The 18,800-nt window shown below is 54.4% G+C and overlaps 1 protein-coding gene across 2 annotated transcripts in view; it reads left to right on the top strand.

Annotated features, from left to right (window-relative positions):
• Window positions 1-14,689: 14,689 nt before the first annotated feature.
• MTCL2 (microtubule crosslinking factor 2) overlaps window positions 14,690-18,800 on the top strand; it is a 29,622-nt gene continuing 25,511 nt past the window's right edge. The window contains exon 1 of one of the 2 annotated variants that reach the window (XM_071447086.1): window positions 14,690-15,520. In XM_071447086.1, coding sequence (XP_071303187.1) covers window positions 14,798-15,520 — 723 coding nt within the window. In that variant the 5' untranslated portion in view covers window positions 14,690-14,797. The remainder of the gene's footprint in view (window positions 15,521-18,800) is intronic. The other variant, XM_071447085.1, reaches the window with a different exon arrangement.

The following is an 18,800-nucleotide window of genomic DNA, read 5'->3' as shown; positions in this document are numbered from 1 at the left end:
GTCATTAAGTCAAAACAATTCACATGTTGGATAAACAATCTCCAACCACATTCCAAAGCAGCAAAACACAGAAGAAGCAAATCAGATAATTATTGTTTTCATTTTTCTCTGAGGCTTCTCAGCTTCCCAGGAGAGAAATCCTGGGCAAGGGGATTTTTCCAGAAAATATGACAGATGACACAGGACTGCAACAGAGCCATGGGCTGCAGCACAGAGGATGCCAGGAGCTGGGACACAGGCTGGCACTGGGGACTGCAAACACCTCAGTAATGGTCAGATAAGGAAATGCTGCCCCAGAGCTGAGCAGGGTTGGGTTTAGGAGCAGCAGCATCAGCAACTAATGCATGAAAAGTGCATGGGATAAATTTAGATATAACTCAGCTGCAGACCATGAAGGAAGCAGCAGTGCTCTAAAGTCAATAAAGAAATAGCAGAGGTGTAAAGGTGTGTCAGCAAACAAAGAATTGGCCCTGGGCAAGGAATCCAAAATCACCACTGAGAACATCACGTCATTAGCAAAGGATTCAGGCACTGGCAAATTGCTGTAACATCCCTCACTTCTCCCAGAATGAAACCACCAGGGGGTTTATTCCCCAGCCAGGGGAACAAGGCAGAGATGAGCATAAACCCCTCCCCACAAAGGAGGGGTAAAATCCAAGTGCATGTCTAAATACTTCAATTGTTTTCCTGTAAACACTTATCTAATAAACTGCTAAGATATTGCACATACCAGTAATATGTTAAATGTGCTTTCCTCACATGTTAAATGTGCTTTCTTTTCACCTGCAGTGGCAGGAGGAATGGCTTTAAACTGACAGAGCTATTGGGATGAAATTCTTCCCTGTGAGGGTGGGCAGGCCCTGGCACAGGGTGCCCAGAGCAGCTGGGGCTGCCCCTGGATCCCTGGCAGTGTCCAAGGCCAGGCTGGACAGGGCTGGGAGCAGCCTGGGATGGTGGAAGATGTCCCTGCCATGGCAGGGGGTGGGACTGGATGATCTGAAAGGTCCTTTCCCAACCCAAAACCCTCTGTGATGCTGTGAAAAGCACAACATTAGCAGCATTAATTTCTGAGTGAAAAGTGGCCCAGTACAAGGTGCCATTTGTGAATTGTTTAGTGGGATTTGGGGACTCCTTTCCCTCTGAGTGGGCTCTCCTGGGGAAGGAAAGCAGCTGATGTTACTCACTCCCCATTTTTCTCCCTGAAGAGACTTTGCAAAAAAAACCTTCACTTTCTGACAAAGCCACAAATTAATTTTCTGTTACAGCCAGAAGCTGCAGCGAAGGCCCTGCAGTCGTGTCTGGGTGACAGTGTCCCCTATCCCACAGCACCATCTCGTGGGAGACTGCAGCTTGGAAAAACCCACCAGCAAAACCACCAGCCTGGAGTAAATCCACTTCCAAGGAAGCCACTGCTCTTCCCTCAGCTCCAAATCTCTGCACAGCAGGACAAACGCTGCAGCTTTGCAGGGCTTGCAGTGTTTCCCCTAAAACGTCAAGAAGTGACAGGGAAGAACCTCCATGGCACAGCCTCACCTTGAGTTTATCTTTCCAGGACCAGAAGTGCAGAAATGCACCTGGATCTTTTCAAAGAAATCCAGGTCTTTTCAAAGAAATCCAGGTCTTTTCTCCCAGGTAACAAATGGCAGGACAAGAGGGAACGACCTCAATTTCAACCAGTGGGGTTTACATTGGATATTACAAAATTGGATATTGGATATTTCAATATGAAATTGGAAATTGGATATTACAAAAAGTTTCTTCACTGAAAGGGCTGCCAAGCATTGGAAGAGCTGCCCAGGGCAGTGATGGAACCATCAGCCCTGGAAATGGTTTTTAAAAGGTGCAGATGTGGTGCTTAGGGATGTGGTTTAGTGGTGGCTTTGGCAGTGCTGTGTTAATGGTTGGAACTTAACCTTAAAAGGCTTTTCCAAACTGAATTATTGAACTATTAAAAAACATGAATTATTACTGAGTTATTGAATTATTTGAACTATTTAGCCCATCTCTGAAGAGCCCTACTGCAATTCCACCCTTCACAGAAGACCCTGCAGTGCTGCCTGCTCAGCTCTCAAAACAGGATCAGTGAGAGAAGAATCCAAAAGAATCTCCAAAGCCATAAAATAATTTCATAAAATCTCTCCTTGGCTGGTCTGGGAGATCTTTCAGTGGACCCAAAACCATGTGCCCAAAGAGAAGCTTAGAACAGAGAAAGTTTTCATCATCTCAAGAATATGTTTGTATTTGTGGTTCCATCTTTTGGAGGCCATGACTGAAGTGGAGCAGCTATTGCTGGGATGATTTTTCAAATATTGACAAGATTTTCCATGGCAGCACTGCTGGCTGTCAGGGAAGAGGGGTCCAGACCCTGGATATTGGGGAGGCTCCTGCCTAGAGAATGTGCCAGGCTTAGACTCAGAGCCTGTTCTTCCTCCTGAGGTTTCCATATTGGAAGGTGGAATTACCATGTTAAAAACCATTATTTAATGAATTTTTTTCTTATTTTCTATGTGGAAAAAGCATTCTTTCCATCTCAGCTGTGGATTTACAGGATACTGGAAAAAATAGAGGAGAAAGAGTGCTCCCAACCCTGTGTGCTGCAGGACATCAGCTGAGTCCCACCTTGGCCATGGAGACACCCAACACCTTCCACCTGCCAGAAAAGCATCACCCAAGCCTGTTTCAACAGCACTGCTTCCCCTGATGGGCCTCCACACAGATATCCCAGAAAAACATCTTCTGCTGCATCTCTAATCAAATTATCACCCTGTTCAGAAACTCTCACCCTTCTTAGCTGCAGTGAGAACAGTGGGAGTAGCAAACAGCTGTTCTCTGCTGCAAACATTTGACATAAAGCACATCAAATTAGCAGCTAATGCCTCTTCCCCCCACACCCCTCAGCCCTGGGATCCCCTTGGGAGCAGCAGCCTGCACACAAAGGCAGGAGCCCCAGATGTTTGGCTGCACCTCCCACCTCCGTACCCAAAAGTAGAATTCAGCCTCCAGCTTGGAGCTGTAGGAGCTCCCAGTTCCTCCAGAGCCCAGCCTTGGAGGGTTATTGATGTTCTTCATTTATTTGGGGGTTTTGTTCTTCATTTATTTTTCTCTCTTATTTTTTTGTTTGGTTTCTTTTTTTTTTTGTTTTTTGGGGGTTTTTGGGGTTTTGTTGTTGTTGTGGGGTTTTTTTGGTTTTTTGGTTTTTGTTCTCCATTTATTTTTCTCTTTTTTTTTTTTTTTTTGTTTTTTGGGGTTTTTGGTTTTTGGTTTTTGTTCTGCATTTATTATGGTTTTTTCCACCAGCACGTGGAAATGTGGTGTGTCAGGCAGCCAGGAAGCTCCCAGGTGTCGTGCTGAGGGTTATTGATGTTCTCCATTTATTTGGGGGTTTTCTTCTCCATTTATTTTCCTCTTTTTTTTTGGGTTTTTTTTGGGTTTTCTTTTTTTTGTTTGTTTGTTTGATTTTTTTGGGTGGGTTTTTTGTTTTGTTTTTGTTTCTGTTCTCCATTTCTTATGTTTTTTCCCACCAGCACATAGAAACGTGGTGTGTCAGGCAGCCAGGAAGCTCCCAGGTGTCGTGCTGAGGGTTATTGATGTTCTCCATTTATTTTCCTCTTTTTTTTTTGGTTTTTTTGGGGGTTTTCTTTTTTTTGTTTGTTTGTTTGATTTTTTTGGGTGGGTTTTTTGTTTTGTTTTTGTTTCTGTTCTCCATTTCTTATGTTTTTTCCCACCAGCACATAGAAACGTGGTGTGTCAGGCAGCCAGGAAGCTCCCAGGTGTCGTGCTGAGCCAGCCTCCAGGATGGTTCATTTTTGCAAACAGACTGAGCTGCTGCTGGGGAAAGCACCGTGCACCCTGAGCCCAGGGAGCAGAGCCAAGCCCTGTCTGCCCCTCCAGCCCTGAGAGGGGGCAGCAGACAGAGGATCCTGCAGGGGTTTCTCCATCCTCCCCTTCTGCACCAGGCGCTCTTTGCTCTGCAAGGCTGAGGATGTTGAGATGTTTGAGGAGGCAACGAGGCTGGAGAGGGGCTGGGAACACAAACCCTGAGAGTGAGGAAGCCCTGAGGGAGCTGGGGGTGCTCAGCCTGGAGAAAAGGAGACTCAGGGCTGCCCTCATCGCTCTCACAGCTCCTGAAAGGTGCCTGTGCTCAGCTGGGGCTGGGCTCTTTCTCCAGCAGCACTGACACAACCAGAGCACACAGCCTCGAGCTGCACAAGGGAAATACAGGCTGGAGATTGGGAAAAAGTTTTTCATGGAAAGAGTGAGAAAGTTCTGGAATGGCTGCCCAGGGAGGTGGTGGAGTCCCCATCCCTGGGGGTGTTTAACAAAGCCTGGATGTGGCACTGGGTGCCAGGGTTGAGTTGAGGGCTTGGGGCTGGGTTGGACTCGATGATCTTGGAGGTCTCTTCCAGCCTGGTCATTCTGGGAATTCTGTGAGTCCACTCAGCAGGGCAGAGCCCAGGTTCATCCCACAGCTTCCTCCATCCCCTGAAGGAGCCAGCCCAGGCAGGCAAGTTGGTTTAGTTCATGTTTTGCACAGATTTTTGTCTGAGCCACGAGCATTTTGTGCCCTCTCCACCCAGGAAAGGCTGACCTGCCTGCACAGGGAGTCAGCTACCAGCTGAAACCTCCCAAAATATTCCAAGGGTTCACTCCTATGGGCTTTCTCCAACACTTATTAACCCATTTATTTATTACACCACCAGCCCATCAGCTCCCCAGTGCTTCCACCTTTCAAACTCACTGAAATCAAGCCTGGCTGATGCTTTGTTTTTCAGAGAAGTGGCTAAGAGGCAAAGATGGAAAGGATTTTGTTGCAGACATATTTTATGAAAAATCCTTTTGCCAGGATCTTTTCTCCTGAGAAGCTTCAGCTTCTCCATGTTTTGCTGCTTTGGAATGTGATTTGGGGAATTGTTTACCCAGCATGGGAAATTGTTTTTACTTGATGACCAATGACAGCCACCTGTGTCGAGGCTGTGAGCAGTCACAAGATTTTATTATCATTCTTTTTCTTTCCTTGCTCCCTTCTGATGAATCCTTTCTTCCATTCTTTTGGTATAGTTTTAATATATCATTTTCTTTTAATATAATATATATAATAAAATAATAAATCAGCCTTCTGAAACATGGAGTCAAGATTCTCATCTCTTCCCTCATCTGGGACCCCTGTGAACACCACCACAGGATTTCTGTTGCCATCCAGATCTTTGGGAATTACAGCCCAGCACAGAAAAGCTTTAGTCACATTTCAAAGTCTGCTGTGACCAGATGGAGGCTGCAGTTCCTCTCTAGACTGCAGGACCTGCTTGGAGCAGGGGATCAGAAACCAAACCCTCTAAATCAGAGCACAAACTCTCAGCAATTCAACTGAAAAGGGTTTTCCATTAATGAGAAGTAATTAGGGCTGCTGCCCAAGGCCAAACAATTCCAATCCCATCTAGGGGTGGTGGCTGTGCCCTTGTGCCCTGGCCAGCTCATTACAGGGGCTTCATTTGCCACCTTCAGGGCAGACAGCACTGCAGGCACCTGTCCCTGTCACCAGCAGCAAGGTGGCCTTCCCCACACTGCACAGAACAGGGCACAGGTGGAGTAACAGAGCTGAGACAGGCAACCCAGGGGTTAAGGTGTAAAAAACCTGAGAATTGACCTTATTCTTATACCCTATTGTTATACTTTATCTGAGAATTCTCTACTTTATTCTTATACCTCAGCTGAGAATTCTTATCCCTTATACTGAGACTCTACCTAACATTAACTACTTGTTTCTTATTCAACATGGATCTGCTCCAGTGCTTTAAAGTTGCCTTGGCTTTGCTGGTATTGCATGGTCTGGAGGCTCTACAGTGAATAAAATTTGTAAAAATCCCATTTTGCTCGAGCTCTCAAGAAAAAGCCAAGCCTGTGTAGGTTTTATTTCTGGAGAGGCACTCATCCCAAGAAATCCCAGCTCTCCTGGTAACCAGGGACTGGCACAAAGCTGCTGAGCTTGGCTGAGAGGAGCTGAGAGCACAGCCCAAAGAGCTGCAGCCACATTGCCAGTGCTGCTCCTACAGGGATGCAGGACCCAGCTGCTGCAGAGGTCACAACTCAAAAATTGCCAGAGACAGAGCCTTCCTCATACTCCAAATGCAAGCACTTTGGGACACAGACTGATCAAAACTTGAATTCAGGAGAATTTTCTAAGTGTGCCATTCAGTTTTGGCTGGACTAAATCCCCTTGAACTCTGAGGGTTTGGATCTCCTCTGGATTTTGCTGTCTGAGCTCTGCTAATTAGAAACACCCTTCAAACAACACATGGAACAGATGTGAAAGATGAGGAGGACATGGTTCAGCCAGGGCACAGGGAATGGAGCAGTGCAAGGCCCCCTCACTTGATTGAAGAGATCTCCTTGCCATATTTAAATTTACAACTCATTTAAACTTTTTTTGCTTGCTTTTCACATCCAGCCAGTCTCTTCCTCACATATGGACACCCTCACTCCTCTTCCTTGCAGGAAGTTTGTCACAGTCACATTTTCTGGAAAAATCCCCTTGCCCAGGATCCTTCTCCTGGGAAGCTGAGAAGCCTCAGAGAAAAGGAAAACAATATTGTCTCATTTGCTTCTGCTGTGTTTTGCTGCTTTGGAATGTGGTTGGAGATTGTTTATCCATCATGTGAATTGTTTTAACCTAATGACCAATCACAGGATGTGTCAGGACTCTGGAAGGAGTCACAAGTTTTCATTATCATCTTTTTAGCCTTCTGTCTGTACCCTGTCTCTATTCTTTAATATAGTTTAGTATAGCATTCTTTAATATAATATAGTACCATAAAATAATAAATTAGCCTTCTAAGAAAATGGAGTCAGATTCATCATTCTTCCCAATGATGGGGGACCCCAAAAAATTACAGAACTTGCTGGCCCAGCCCTCAGTCCCACAAGGTGACAGAAAGTTTCTTTTCTGAGCCTGATCAGCACTAAGAGCTTCACCCACAGTGGTGTGGGAACCATTCCCTGCTTCTTCTGAGCCCTTCCAGTTTGTACCCAGATTTTCCTTAGAGGAAGGCCAGGCTGAGCAAGACCTTTGCTCATCCAAATGAGCTCCAGGATGAGCTGCCCAAGGATGTGCATCTCTGGACTCACCAAACAGGAGAGAAGCAGCACAGCAACCACAGGAATTTCCCCCTATCTCTTAGTGGGGGAAATGCTCCTTGTAGCACAGCTCTTCCCTAGGGCTTCCCACTGGAATAGCATTGGCCCACAGCTGGGTTAGGGCTGGAAACTGCCCTTGGCAGCTGCAAACGATTCCTTTGTGTGTAAATGTGGCTGTTCACAAACCAGTTAGCAAACAGCAAAGCCATTGCAACACTCCCTGCCTGTTGTACAAGAGCCCAGGTGGATAAAGGCTGCAGAGGAATTCCCTCACAGCATCACCCTTGAGCAGTCAGAGAGAGAAACCAGCCCAGAAAGCGCCACGGGCAGGACCTGAGAGGAGGAGCCGGGGTTTGCACTTAAATAAAACTCCAGGACCACGTGTGGAGGGTGGGAGTGGGGTCTCAGGTGGGCTCTGGGGGAGTTCAGGCTCACCAGGGCTGGCTGGGTAGGCAATGACCCTGCTTGGATGAGCTGAGTCCCCAGAATGGTCAGTGCAGCTGGCAGAGAAAACCAAATTACCTCGGGAATCCCAACAAAGATGAAACATGAGTGGGTTGTTTCCTTCTCCTCTCTGATCACTTGCTATCTCTGTCCAATTAGTCAATGTTGACAGTTTGGTTTTGAAGCTACAAAGTGCAGCTCTTGCTTTTCTTAGGAGACCTCTCCTTGGAACAGCACTGATGGTTTCAGGAGCTCTCTTCCTTATCACTGTTCCAGTCCTGCCCTGGGTTTCTGATTACAAAGTCTTCTCTGAAGGGTGAGTGCAAGTGTAGCCGGGGTCAGAGCTCCTAGAATACTGCAATGGCTTCAGAATATTGCTAAAACCTCAGGCTTTGATTGTTTACTTCTCTCATTTCTGACAGATAGATTTTTTAAAAGCTTCTTATGCATGCTGGAGACTTCTCAAAAGCCAATTTGGGGTCAGTGCATCAATGAAAGTGTCCAGCCTTGAACATTTTCACAAAACAGAAGGCTGTAATTTCTCAGTGACCAGGTTAACAACAGGAAAGAGTTTATTTAGGTTTTTCCTTCATGTATTCTCCAGCTTTTGGTTGAGTTGCTGTCCTTCCTCCCTAGCTTGGACCCCTGGCTGAACATCCTCAGGTGTCTCTGGTGGCTGTAGGAGAGATGGACGCCTGTGCTCTCAGCTCTGACTGGGTTTTACAATTCTAGTCTTGTTAAAATGTTCTATTGGGTATCCAGACAAAAAGATAAATTTATATTTTGTATCCTTTCACTATGAGCCCAATCTTTGCTGTGTTAATGTTCCTTGCACAAACCCACCAGTGTGGGGGGAGCCAAGGGAAGGCTTTTTGCCCTGCTAAAATGTTGCTGGTAGTACCTAAAACAGGTTGGAGTGCTTTGGGCAGGGCTGGAGCACAGCTGCATTCTCCAAGGGAAAGACACAAAAGCACTGGAGGTCTCCAGCACAGGGATACAAAATTCAAATTAAACACTGGATATAAACTGAAGGAACTTTGTATCACTTTTATGTATAAAGGCAAACATAATAACATTTATATGGATAACGATTTATAACCGTACATCTACAACGCTGCTGTGTCTGCAGAGTGTTCAAAACTCTTTTCACCGTTTTTTTCCTTTTTTTCCATCTTTTTCCCCATTCCCGACAGCAGCGCCAAGGCGGCTGCGCTACTCCCTGTGACCACCAGGTGGCGACGCAGCCCCGCAGCTCCCGCCCAGCAGAAATGGGGCAGAAAACGCAAATTTGGGGGTTTTTTGCACAACTCCGTTGTTAAAGGCCTCGGTTTGCTTTGGGCTTTTGGGTAGGAGAAGACTCAAGGGTGACAGGACCCAGCTGGCGCATGGCCATTGTCCCTGTCCCAAACAGGAGTCACTGACAGCTGGGCTGGGGGAGCTCTCAGCATTTCTAGGGCCACTCTGCTGCCCTCAATTCCCACAGGCATTCCTGGACCATGGCAGCCACATCCAGCCCGGGAGAGCCACCATGTCCAGCTTGGGAGAGCCATCTCCTCCAGCCTGGGAAGAGCCATCTCCTCCAGCTTGGGAGAGCCATGTCCAGACAGGAAGAGCCATCATCTCCAGCCTGGGAGAGCCAGGCTGCCTGCCAAGGTCCTGCCAGTGTGGCACATCTCTGGTCCCACACCAGTGGGATGTGCTGAGGGCTGTGCTGCATTCCTGGAGCAGAATTCTGCTCAGGAACATCCCCACCCTGCCACACTGGTGTTGGGGACAGCCAGCCCAGGGTCCTGCAGTGCTGTCCCTGCAGAGCCACATTGCCCAGGGTGGGGGTGAGCAGAGCAGGATAGAGCTCAGTGTGGTGATCTTGTAGCCCAAAAGTAAGAGACTCACCACTTGCTCCCCAAAGCAGGTCCCAGGAGCACTGAGCAGCAGCCACACAGCTCAGAGGGGAGGGCAGAGCAGGCTGGGGGGCTCAGTGGAGCCCTGGGTCTTGCTCTGAGGGCTGGCTGGGGAAGCTGTGATGACAGGAGAGCTGCAAAGTGCTGGGAGGTGAGATTGGCTCAGGGAGAGGCTGTGGCAGAGCAGTGGGTGCTGATCCTTGCTGGCCCAGCAGTGGGTGAGCTCAGGGCCAGGGAAGGAGAGCCCAGAGTTTCTCATGTTTGGTTTTTTCCCTACACCTGCAGGTTTTTAATCCTTCACTGCCAGTCAAGGAGAAGCTTGTGCTGTGCCATGGAAACTGGGTGCTGCCCTTATCCAGGGAGCCCTCACCATTTGGGAGGGCTGTTCTGACTCCCTAAATCCCTGTGACCATTCCTGGGCCCAGAGCTTCCATCTCCAGAGGCCAGCAGCCATTTCAGAGGGCAATGCCCCCGTGCTCTGCTGTTGGGTTGGCACAGCTCTCCATCCACAGGCTGCTGCTGAGCCCAGAGGTGTTGGGTATCTGGTGCTTCCTCCTGTGGAATCCAAGCTGTAGGGGCACAGAAGCAGTGCTCCCCACCCTGCTGATGCTGGGAGAGGCAGCTCAGGTCCTGGGGAGGGTCCAGCTGGTGCAGGTGGGACTGGCTGGAGCCTCTGGAGCTGCTCACTGCACCAGAGTCCTCACCTGAGAGGGGACAGCAGAGCCTCAACCTGGGCACCTTCCCAGAACTCCTCTCCCTGCCTGACCAGAGGTTTTTGCTGGTGTCTCTCAGGCAGCAGCGAATTTGGGGGAAATCAGCATCATTTCTGCTGGGAAGGTGGAAATCCAAGGCAGCCCCGTTGCTATGGTTGCTGCAGAGCATCCTGATCCAACATCACGTTCAGCAGCTCTGCAAGCAGATGTGCCACAGCTGGAAAGCAAAGTGATCCCCCAGGTGTGAGCAAGGCATGGCAGGCCACAGAGAGTCCCCTGGGATGCCACAGCCTCCCCTGGGCTGCTTGGCTTCGTGTCCCTACTCAGGGCCCTCCCTGGCAGCAAAATCCCCTCAGGGAAGCAGCACTGGGAAGGGGGAGCACAGTAAACAGTAAACAATGCATGTGGGTGGTTAAAAATAATGCACCTGGGGTATTTGTCATTCAAACAGTGTGTGAGTGTCTGTATGAAGTGCTGGAGAGCAGGTGCAAATGCTGTTTGAACTAGGAGGGGGCTGAATGGTGCCTGAGCATGACAACCATTTCTACAGCTCTTTTCCCCCTAAGAAACTGTAGAAGCATCAGCTTAAGGCAGAGGGGGTTTGGCTTTGCTCATCATAGCTTGGGCCAGGTTCACTGGGTCCACCTGCACCTTGGGGACTGAGGGCTCAGGCCCTGCTGCACTTTGCTACAGGCTTGAGCACCCTCACCTGTGGTGCCCCTGACAGCCCCATCCATCAGAGAGCTGGAGACAGGCCAGCACTGCCTCTGGGAGCCAGAGAAGGAGCAGGGAGTGTGCAGAGCCCAGAGCCTGGTCCAGAAGGGTGCTCAGGTGTCAACACCTGCTGCTGGTTCCTGCTCCTCCCCTGGGCCCTGCCCTTTGCACTGGGGACAGAGCTTTGGGATGTCCCCCCGAGCCCCTGGGGTGCTCCTGCCCTTGTGCACACCAACGGTGCCATTGACTGGTGGCTCTGGAGGTGACAGCTGAGATCTCTCTACGGGCTGATATTTGCTCTGGTGCCCTCTCCTGTGTCCCTTTCCAGGCCCTGGTGAGCCTCAGCAGGGGCTGGGTGGGCAGGAGAGCCCTGCTCAGCCCCAGCCCCAGCTCCAGGCGTGGTGCTGCTCAGGGCTGTGCTGGATCCTGGCTCAGCTGGCTGCCAGCCAGACCTCCTGAGGGCCCAGGGGGCTGCTTAAGCTCATTGCTTTCCTTTCAGAGGCTTCAGAAAGCCGCCTGCCCACATTTAATTCAAATTTATTGAATAATTCCCCTGGGAACAGCTAGTTCAGGACCAGCCACTACAGCAGACCATCAATGAGATCAGTTGGCACAGCCCTGGCCATTGAGGGCTCTGTCCCCTCCAGCACAGCTCTGTGGCAGTGCCAGGGTGATGGTGAGCACAGGGCCAGGCACCTGGCTTGGCTCAGCTCTAAACCTGGCTGCCTGCACTGCCTCCAGCCCCAGGGGATGTTCTGAGGTCTGTTCACATCCCTCCCACTTCCACCCCAAACCTGCTCCTGCCTTTGAGCCCTGTTCCCTTGGGCAGCAGTCCCAGAATGGGGCTCAGCCCTCAGCTGCCTCCAAAGAGGGGGTGGGACACAACCTGCCTGTGGGGATGCACAGCTACCACAGAAGGCACCTCCTGCTGGGATGGGATTCACATCCTCTGCACTGGCCAGGTTTACAGCCAGGGTTCACATCCACCTTGGGGCCACCAGGGATTGGCTCTGCTGGATGTGGGGGGAGCAGAAGCCACCCCTGTAGCCCTCTGCCCACTGCCAAAACCTGGCCACACAAGCCCAGTAGGGGTACAACAACCTGATAGGAGTGGGGACAAGCCAGGGCCAGGCTGGGAGGGCAGGGATGAGTCCCCAGCTCCAGCAAGGGGGCTGTGAGTGATGAGATCTGACAGAGGTGGGCTTCCCTGAGGGGGGCTGCTCTCTGGGAAAGCCTTTCTACCCTGTGCTCAGCCCCAAGCAGAGTTTGGGGCATGTTCTGTCCCTCCTTATAGCATCCTAGGGGCTGTTCCCAACATCCTGGAGGCTGTTCCAAACATCCTGGGGGCTGTTCCCAAGGACCAGGGGCTGTTCCCAAGGACCAGGGGCTGTTCCAAACATCCTGGAGGCTGTTCCAAACATCCTGGGGGCCATTGCCAAGGACCAGCGGCTGTTCCAAACATCCTGGGGGCTGTTCCCAAGGACCAGGGGCTGTTCCAAACATCCTGGGGGCTGTGCCCAACATGCTGGGGGCTGTTCCCAAGGACCAGGGGCTGTTCCCAACATCCTGGGGCTGTTCCAAACATCTTGGGGGCTGTTCCCAACATCTTGGGGGCTGTTCCCAACATCCTGGGGGCTGTTCCCAAGGTCCAGGGGCTGTTCCCAACATGCTGGGGGCTGTTCCCAAGGGCCAGGCTGCCCCCATCCCTCGCTGCCCTGCAGCTGTGTGGCTCCTCGAGGGCAGCCCACCGTGTGCCCGGCGTTATGCAATTAGCACTGCCGGGAGCAGAACTAATGATGATCGTTAATGAGCGCAGGCAGCGCTGCTCGGTCAGCGCCTGTCCCGCTCGGGGCATGTGCAGTCATGCAGCAGCACTGAGTCACGGCAGGGCTGCTAATGATGCTGGGGAGGGCAGCCCTGCCGCTAGCCCTGGCCTTGGGCACGTACAGAAAGGCAGGGCTGTGCCACCCGCCCTCCATCCCTCGTGGGGCAGGACCTGGCACTGCTCAGCCTGCTTTGCTGCAAGGTGTGGTGCCAGGCAACGTGCCAGAGCCTGGAAAGTGGCACCTGTGGCTGCAAATCTTCCTGGAAAGGGCAGGATGCCCAGGAACCTTCCTTTCCCAGTGCAGTGGCTGTGCTGCAGGGTGGGATTGGGACACAGAGCCCTTCTCATCTTCCTGGGGTCCCTTATTCCACCCACACCCCCCTTGTCATGCTCACAAGCTGCTGACAGGCTGGAGACACCACCTTGGCATTCCTGGAGCCACCGGGGGCTCAGCAAGCTTGGCCAGAGGCACACACGGATTTACAGCTCCACAGCCGCAGGGAGTGATACCTGCAACAAAAGGTATCACTGCAGCCCTGGTTTGCTGTACAATCCTGGTATGCTGTACAACCCTGGTGTGCTGTACAATCCTGGTGTGCTGTACAGTCCTGGTGTGTTGTACAATCCTGGTTTGCTGTACAGCCCTGGTTTGTTGTACAACCCTGGTTTGCTGTACAGCCCTGGTTTGCTGTACAACCCTGGTTTGCTGTACAGCCCTGGTTTGTTGTACAATCCTGGTTTGCTGTACAGCCCTGGTTTGCTGTACAACCCTGGTTTGCTGTACAACCCTGGTTTGCTGTACAGCCCTGGTTTGTTGTACAATCCTGGTTTGCTGTACAGCCCTGGTTTGCTGTACAGCCCTGGTTTTCCTGTGCTGGAGGCACAGCTGGCTCAGGGCAGAGCAGCACTGCAATCCCAGCCTGTGTCCAGAGGATGTCTGGGGAGGGGGGCAGGGGGCTGTGGGTTGAACAGAGAGGGGTATTGAGCAACGTCCTAATAAACCCCACGTGTGTTTATTTTGGGCCGATTAAGACCGAGATGTGCAGCGGGTTCTGCCCCTCTGCCAGGCTCGGGTTTGCCCCGGGCAGAAGCAGGCGCTGCCTTGGGGCTGTGCTGCCCAGCATTAGGAATGGAATCTGAGCAGCGAGGGGGTCCCACGCTCTGTGTGATGCAGCAGAGCATCGCTTCCCGTGCTGAGGCCACGCGGTAAAGCGCAGAGGAGCATTTTACAAATACAGCCGAGGAGCATTTTTCAAACTGAGCCTTGGGATGCTCCGCAGTGGGTTTGGGGCCGGCTGGTAACGTACGGCAGACGCGGCGGGTGGGTGGGAGCAGACTTGAACAGGCACTCGCTGCTCCAGGCTTCCCCCTGGAGAGGCACTGCGCTCCCGCTGCTCCGGAGGAGGCTGCAGCGGCCCTGGGCAGCGTGCAGGGGACAGGAGCTGGCTCCGGGGGGCCAGGGAGCTCCCAGCCACGGGGCACATCCAGCTCCGAGGATGCCCTGCAGTGACAGCGGTGCCCCGGGGGACAGTCACACAGTGTCCCTCGGGGAGCTTCACCTCTGAGACTGCCCCGGAGGAGCTGCGCTCACAGGGACACCCTGGGGACCCCATTCCACAGAGCTGTCCTCAGGGACACTCACCCTCAGGGGTGTCCCCGGAGCTGAAATGCCCCGGTGTAACCCTCCTCCGCAGGGGTACCGCAGCGGCCCGCTCTGCAGGGGACACACGAGGGGCTCTCCGCTGGGCAGAGCCTGCCATGTCACGGCTCCCCAAAGAACGCGCGTTGCTGAAGACACCCGCGGGGGATCCCTCACCCCGGGGATGCCCCATCCGCCGGGGACGCCTCCATCCACCGGGGCAGGGTGGGATGGTGCGGCTCCGGGCGGGCGGAGGGGTCGCTGTTGCCGCCAGCGCGGCCGCCCCCCGCCTCCCCCCACACTCCCTCCGCCGCCTTTTGTTCGCCGCCCGCGCTCGTCCCCGCCCGGCGGCGGCGGGCGGAGCCGGGGCCGGGGCCGGGCCGGGGCCGCAGCCGCAGCCGGGGCCGAGCCCAGCGCAGCGCAGCGGGACATGGAGGCCGCGCCGGCACAGCCGGGTCCCCCTGCGCCGCCGCCGCCGCCGCCGCCGCTGCTCCCCGAGAGGAAGAAGAAGCCGCAGCGGGCGCCGTCGCCCGCCCGCCCCAAGGAGGTGCCGGGCTGGTCGCTGGCCAAGAGCCGGCGCGGCGGCGGCGGGGGACACCCGGGCGCGGCCCCGCGGCTGGCGGCGAGCGGCGCGCACCCGCACCCGCGGAGACCGGGCGGGAGCAAGGACGGGCGAACCGACAAGCGGGGCCCGCCGGGGGCCCGGGCCGGCGGCAAGGGGCCGGCGGGGCGCGGCGCGGCGCGGCCCAAGGGCCGGCGGCACGGAGCCGAGACGGCGGCCCCCGCGGCCAGGAGGAGCGGGTCGGGACCCCGCTCGGTGCCCGCCGCGCCCGGGCCGGGCTCGGGGCTGACCGACAGCAGCTCGGAGGTGTCGGACTGCAGCGCCTCGGAGGAGGCGAAGCTGCTGTCGCTGGAGCTGGGGCTGAGCGGCAGCGATGGCGAGTCCCCGGGCAGCGCCCCGCCGCCGCCGCCCTCGGCCGGAGAGGCGTCGCCGCTGCCCGAGGAGCCCTCGGCCGCCTCCGTGGCCAGCAGCCGCCTGCAGCTCAGCACCTCGCTCGCCTTCTCCGACCTCACCGAGGAGATGCTGGACGCCGGCACCGACGGGCTGCTCCGCGAGCTGGAGGACTTGCGCTCCGAGAACGACTATCTCAAGGTGGGCACGGCTCGGTGTGGCATCCCTGGCACGCCTCGGTGTGCAGTGATATCCCTGTCACGGCTCGGTGTGGCATCCCTGTCACAGCTCGGTGTGGCATTCCTGGCACGCCTCGGTGTGCAGTGGCATCCGTGGCACGGCTCGGTGTGTCATGGCATCCCTGGGCAGTAGTGGTACAGCATGGCATCCCAGGGCTTGTTGTACAGGGGTCAGCATCCCCTGGCTGTAGCGTGGTTTAACGTCCCCAGAGCTTTGCAGGGCATCTGAGGGCATGGCTCAGCATGGTGCAGCATCCCTGGCCTTAGCATGGCACGGGCTGGAATCCCAGGGCAGGGGTCAGCATGGTGCAGCATCCCTGAGCACAATAGAGCATCTGTGGTTATCACAGCATGGCATCCCTGTGCACGGTGCAGCATGGCACAGCTTCCCTGGCAATGGCATGGCACAGCTTCCCTGGCAATGGCATGGCACGGCATGGCTCAGCATGGCTCAGCATGACACAGCATCCCTGGCAATGGCATGACGTGGCATGGCACTGCATCCCAAGGTGTAGCTCCATGTGGCACAACATCCTTGGGTCCAGCCTGGTGCAGTTCAGCATCCCAGGGCATGGCTGGGCATGGGGCACAGCTCAGCTCAGCCTGGCATGGCTCAGATGGGCAGCACAGCATGGCTGGGTGCAGGGCTTGGCACGGCTCAGCCCAGCATGGCATCCCTGAACATGGCACAGCCAGGGAATGCTGGCCTGCCATGCTGTGGCTGGGCTTCACTTGGCACAGTGTAGCATGACTGGGTGTAGGGTCTGGCTTGTCTAAGCCTGGCATGGCTATGCTGAACTTAGGGCAGAGCTCAGCTTGGCTCAGCATGGCCCAGCTGGGCATGGTCCAGCGTGGTGTGGCACTGCTCAGCTCAGTGTTCCATGGCATGGCTTGGCACAACGTGGGCCAGGTTAGCCAGGCGTGACCCAGCTGGGCATGGCTTGTCCTGGCACAGCACATTGGGTGCAGCACAACCAAGCTTGGCATGGCAAGGCTTGGCACAGCCTGGGCTGGCACAGCTCAGCATGGTGTGGATGTGCTCAGCCTGGGACACAGTATGGCATAATCTGACCTTGTGCACTGGGCATGGCCTGGCAGTTGGGCATGGCTCCCTGCTGCTCTCCCTGCCTGCTGCTGCAGCTGCCAGACCCTGGGGACATTTTCCAGCTCTCTTCTTCCCCTGGTTCCTGTGCTCCCTGGGGCCATTTTCCAGGTCTGCCTGGTTCATAGGGGCAGACGTGCTGTGAGGGGACAGGGACACCGAGCTGTCCCACCTCTGGTCACACACCAGCCTGGTGGGCACCAGCACCCATCAGGAGCCACATCCTGGGCTGGCTGCAGGCATTTTGTGCCCTCTGCTCTCCTTCATGGTGGAGCTGTGGCTGAGCTGTTTGGGCAGTCAGCTGCTGGCAAGCTCAGGGCTGGGTACCAAGGCTCCCCAGGTGCTCTTTGGGTGTTGTAGGCTGGAAGTCAGGCCAGCTCTCCTCTGCTGCTGCCCAAGTTTGTGAAAGTGTCAGGATTCCAGCCTCAAGGTGGGCATTGGGTGATGCACTGGAAGATGCTCAATCAGGCCCTTTGTCCATTAGCAAAGCCCCAGTGCACAGCTGGTGTCCCAACTCCTGCCAAAATTAGCAGCAACAGCTCAAAGGCTTTGATTTACTGGGGGCTGGAAAAATACAGATGAGGCCCCTGGCTTTCCAAGAACGAGTGCTGCCATTCCTGCTTCCTCCATTCCCACGTGATGTCCTTCCTGGCAAGCTGCAGGCCAGCAGGGAGTGAGTGATTTACCTGCCCTGAGGGCTGGCAGCTGAAATCCCCTGGCCAGGGGCAGTGGGAGAGGGCAGAGCTGCTGGAGGTGTGCACCATGGGGATGCTGGTGGCATCATCCCTTCTTTGCCAGCACTTGTGTCCCCTCCCTGACATGTGCATCCTGCTTCTATCTGTGTTTCCATGTTGTAGCTCACTTCTCCTGACTCTGGAGCAGGAGGTGGCTGGGGTGCTACCCTGGCTCCAGCTGGGCAGAAGCCCAGAGCACACACCTCTTGTGCTCCAAAAAATGTTGGAAGATTTGCCTAGTTTCTCCAGCAAGGAGCAGAAAACTGGGCTGGGCTGCAGCAGAGTGCTGGCTTGTGCCATCTGTGCTAAAAATTCAGGCATTTCAGGATTAAAAACAAAAATAAAGCCCTGACCCAAGGGATTGGCACTGCCCATCTTGCCATGCAGCTCAGGTGTGGATGAATCAGACTTATCCCAGGTGACTTATTTCCTAGGACTCACCCAAAAAGCTGCAGATGAATATTTTTCTCACGTATTCATCAGCACCAGTGCGTATTTGGAGCGAGATGAGGATTTTTGGGGGCGGGAGGGAAGGTTTGGTGACGTTGTGGCACGAGCCAGACGTGTGTGCTGCTACTACACCCGTGTGGTGCACGCTGGGCTTGGGAGCTTCCCAGCAGAGCTCCAGCAGTGCCAGCTCACGTCCCATCCTCCCTCAGCTGCCCTGATAAAACCCACTTGTTTAAGCACATCTCACCCCTTTCTCTTTGCACCCCACATTCGTGCAAGGCTCTGCTTTCCTCCTCCCTCTCTGGGTGTGCTGGGGTCTCCTCTTGTCCCTGCTCTCAGGTCTCTGCACCTGCTGTGACGCCCCTGAAGGGGTTATTCTGAGTGTTTCCCCAAAAAGGGCTGTTTTCACGGGCAGGCTGGCAGCCTGGCGAGGGAGGAGGTGGCTTGGTGTCCTTGCCCCAGCTCACTGTTGCTGAGCAGTGTGATGGAGAGCAGCTCCCAGCCCTGCTCAGCAGGCTGGAAAATGTGAGATGTGATACGGCAGCAGCTGCAGAGGGACAGGCAGACAAAGAGTGGGCACGGGAGGGTTTGGAGCAAGGGGAGGGGCTGCCTGCAAAGCCTCTCCTCTCCCTCTCCTCTCCCTCTCCCCTCCTCGGGAAGGGGTTGAAGCAAGAGCCGTGTAACGCTGGGATCTGAGTGCCCTTTCCTGCTGCCTGTCCCCCTCCTGCTCCCTGCCCTGAGTCATCCCACATCCCCCGGGGCTCACATGCATTTCCCAGCTCTGTGGAGAAACATTTAATGTGGCTGGGTGCCTTGTTTCCCCCATGGCAGTCATGCCACCAGCGAGGGCTCTCTGAGAGCCCCCACAGGGTATGGGGGCTGTGTCTGAGCAGCCTGGCTGGCACTGAGTCCCTGCTCTGCCTGGCCACAGGGGCAGGGACCATGCCTGGGAGCCC

This window comes from Agelaius tricolor, unplaced genomic scaffold, assembly GCF_023055355.1.
Source record: "Agelaius tricolor isolate 1412-34295 unplaced genomic scaffold, bAgeTri1.0.p SCAF_23, whole genome shotgun sequence".
Taxonomy (NCBI): domain Eukaryota; kingdom Metazoa; phylum Chordata; class Aves; order Passeriformes; family Icteridae; genus Agelaius; species Agelaius tricolor.
This window is presented reverse-complemented; position numbering and strand designations above follow the sequence as displayed.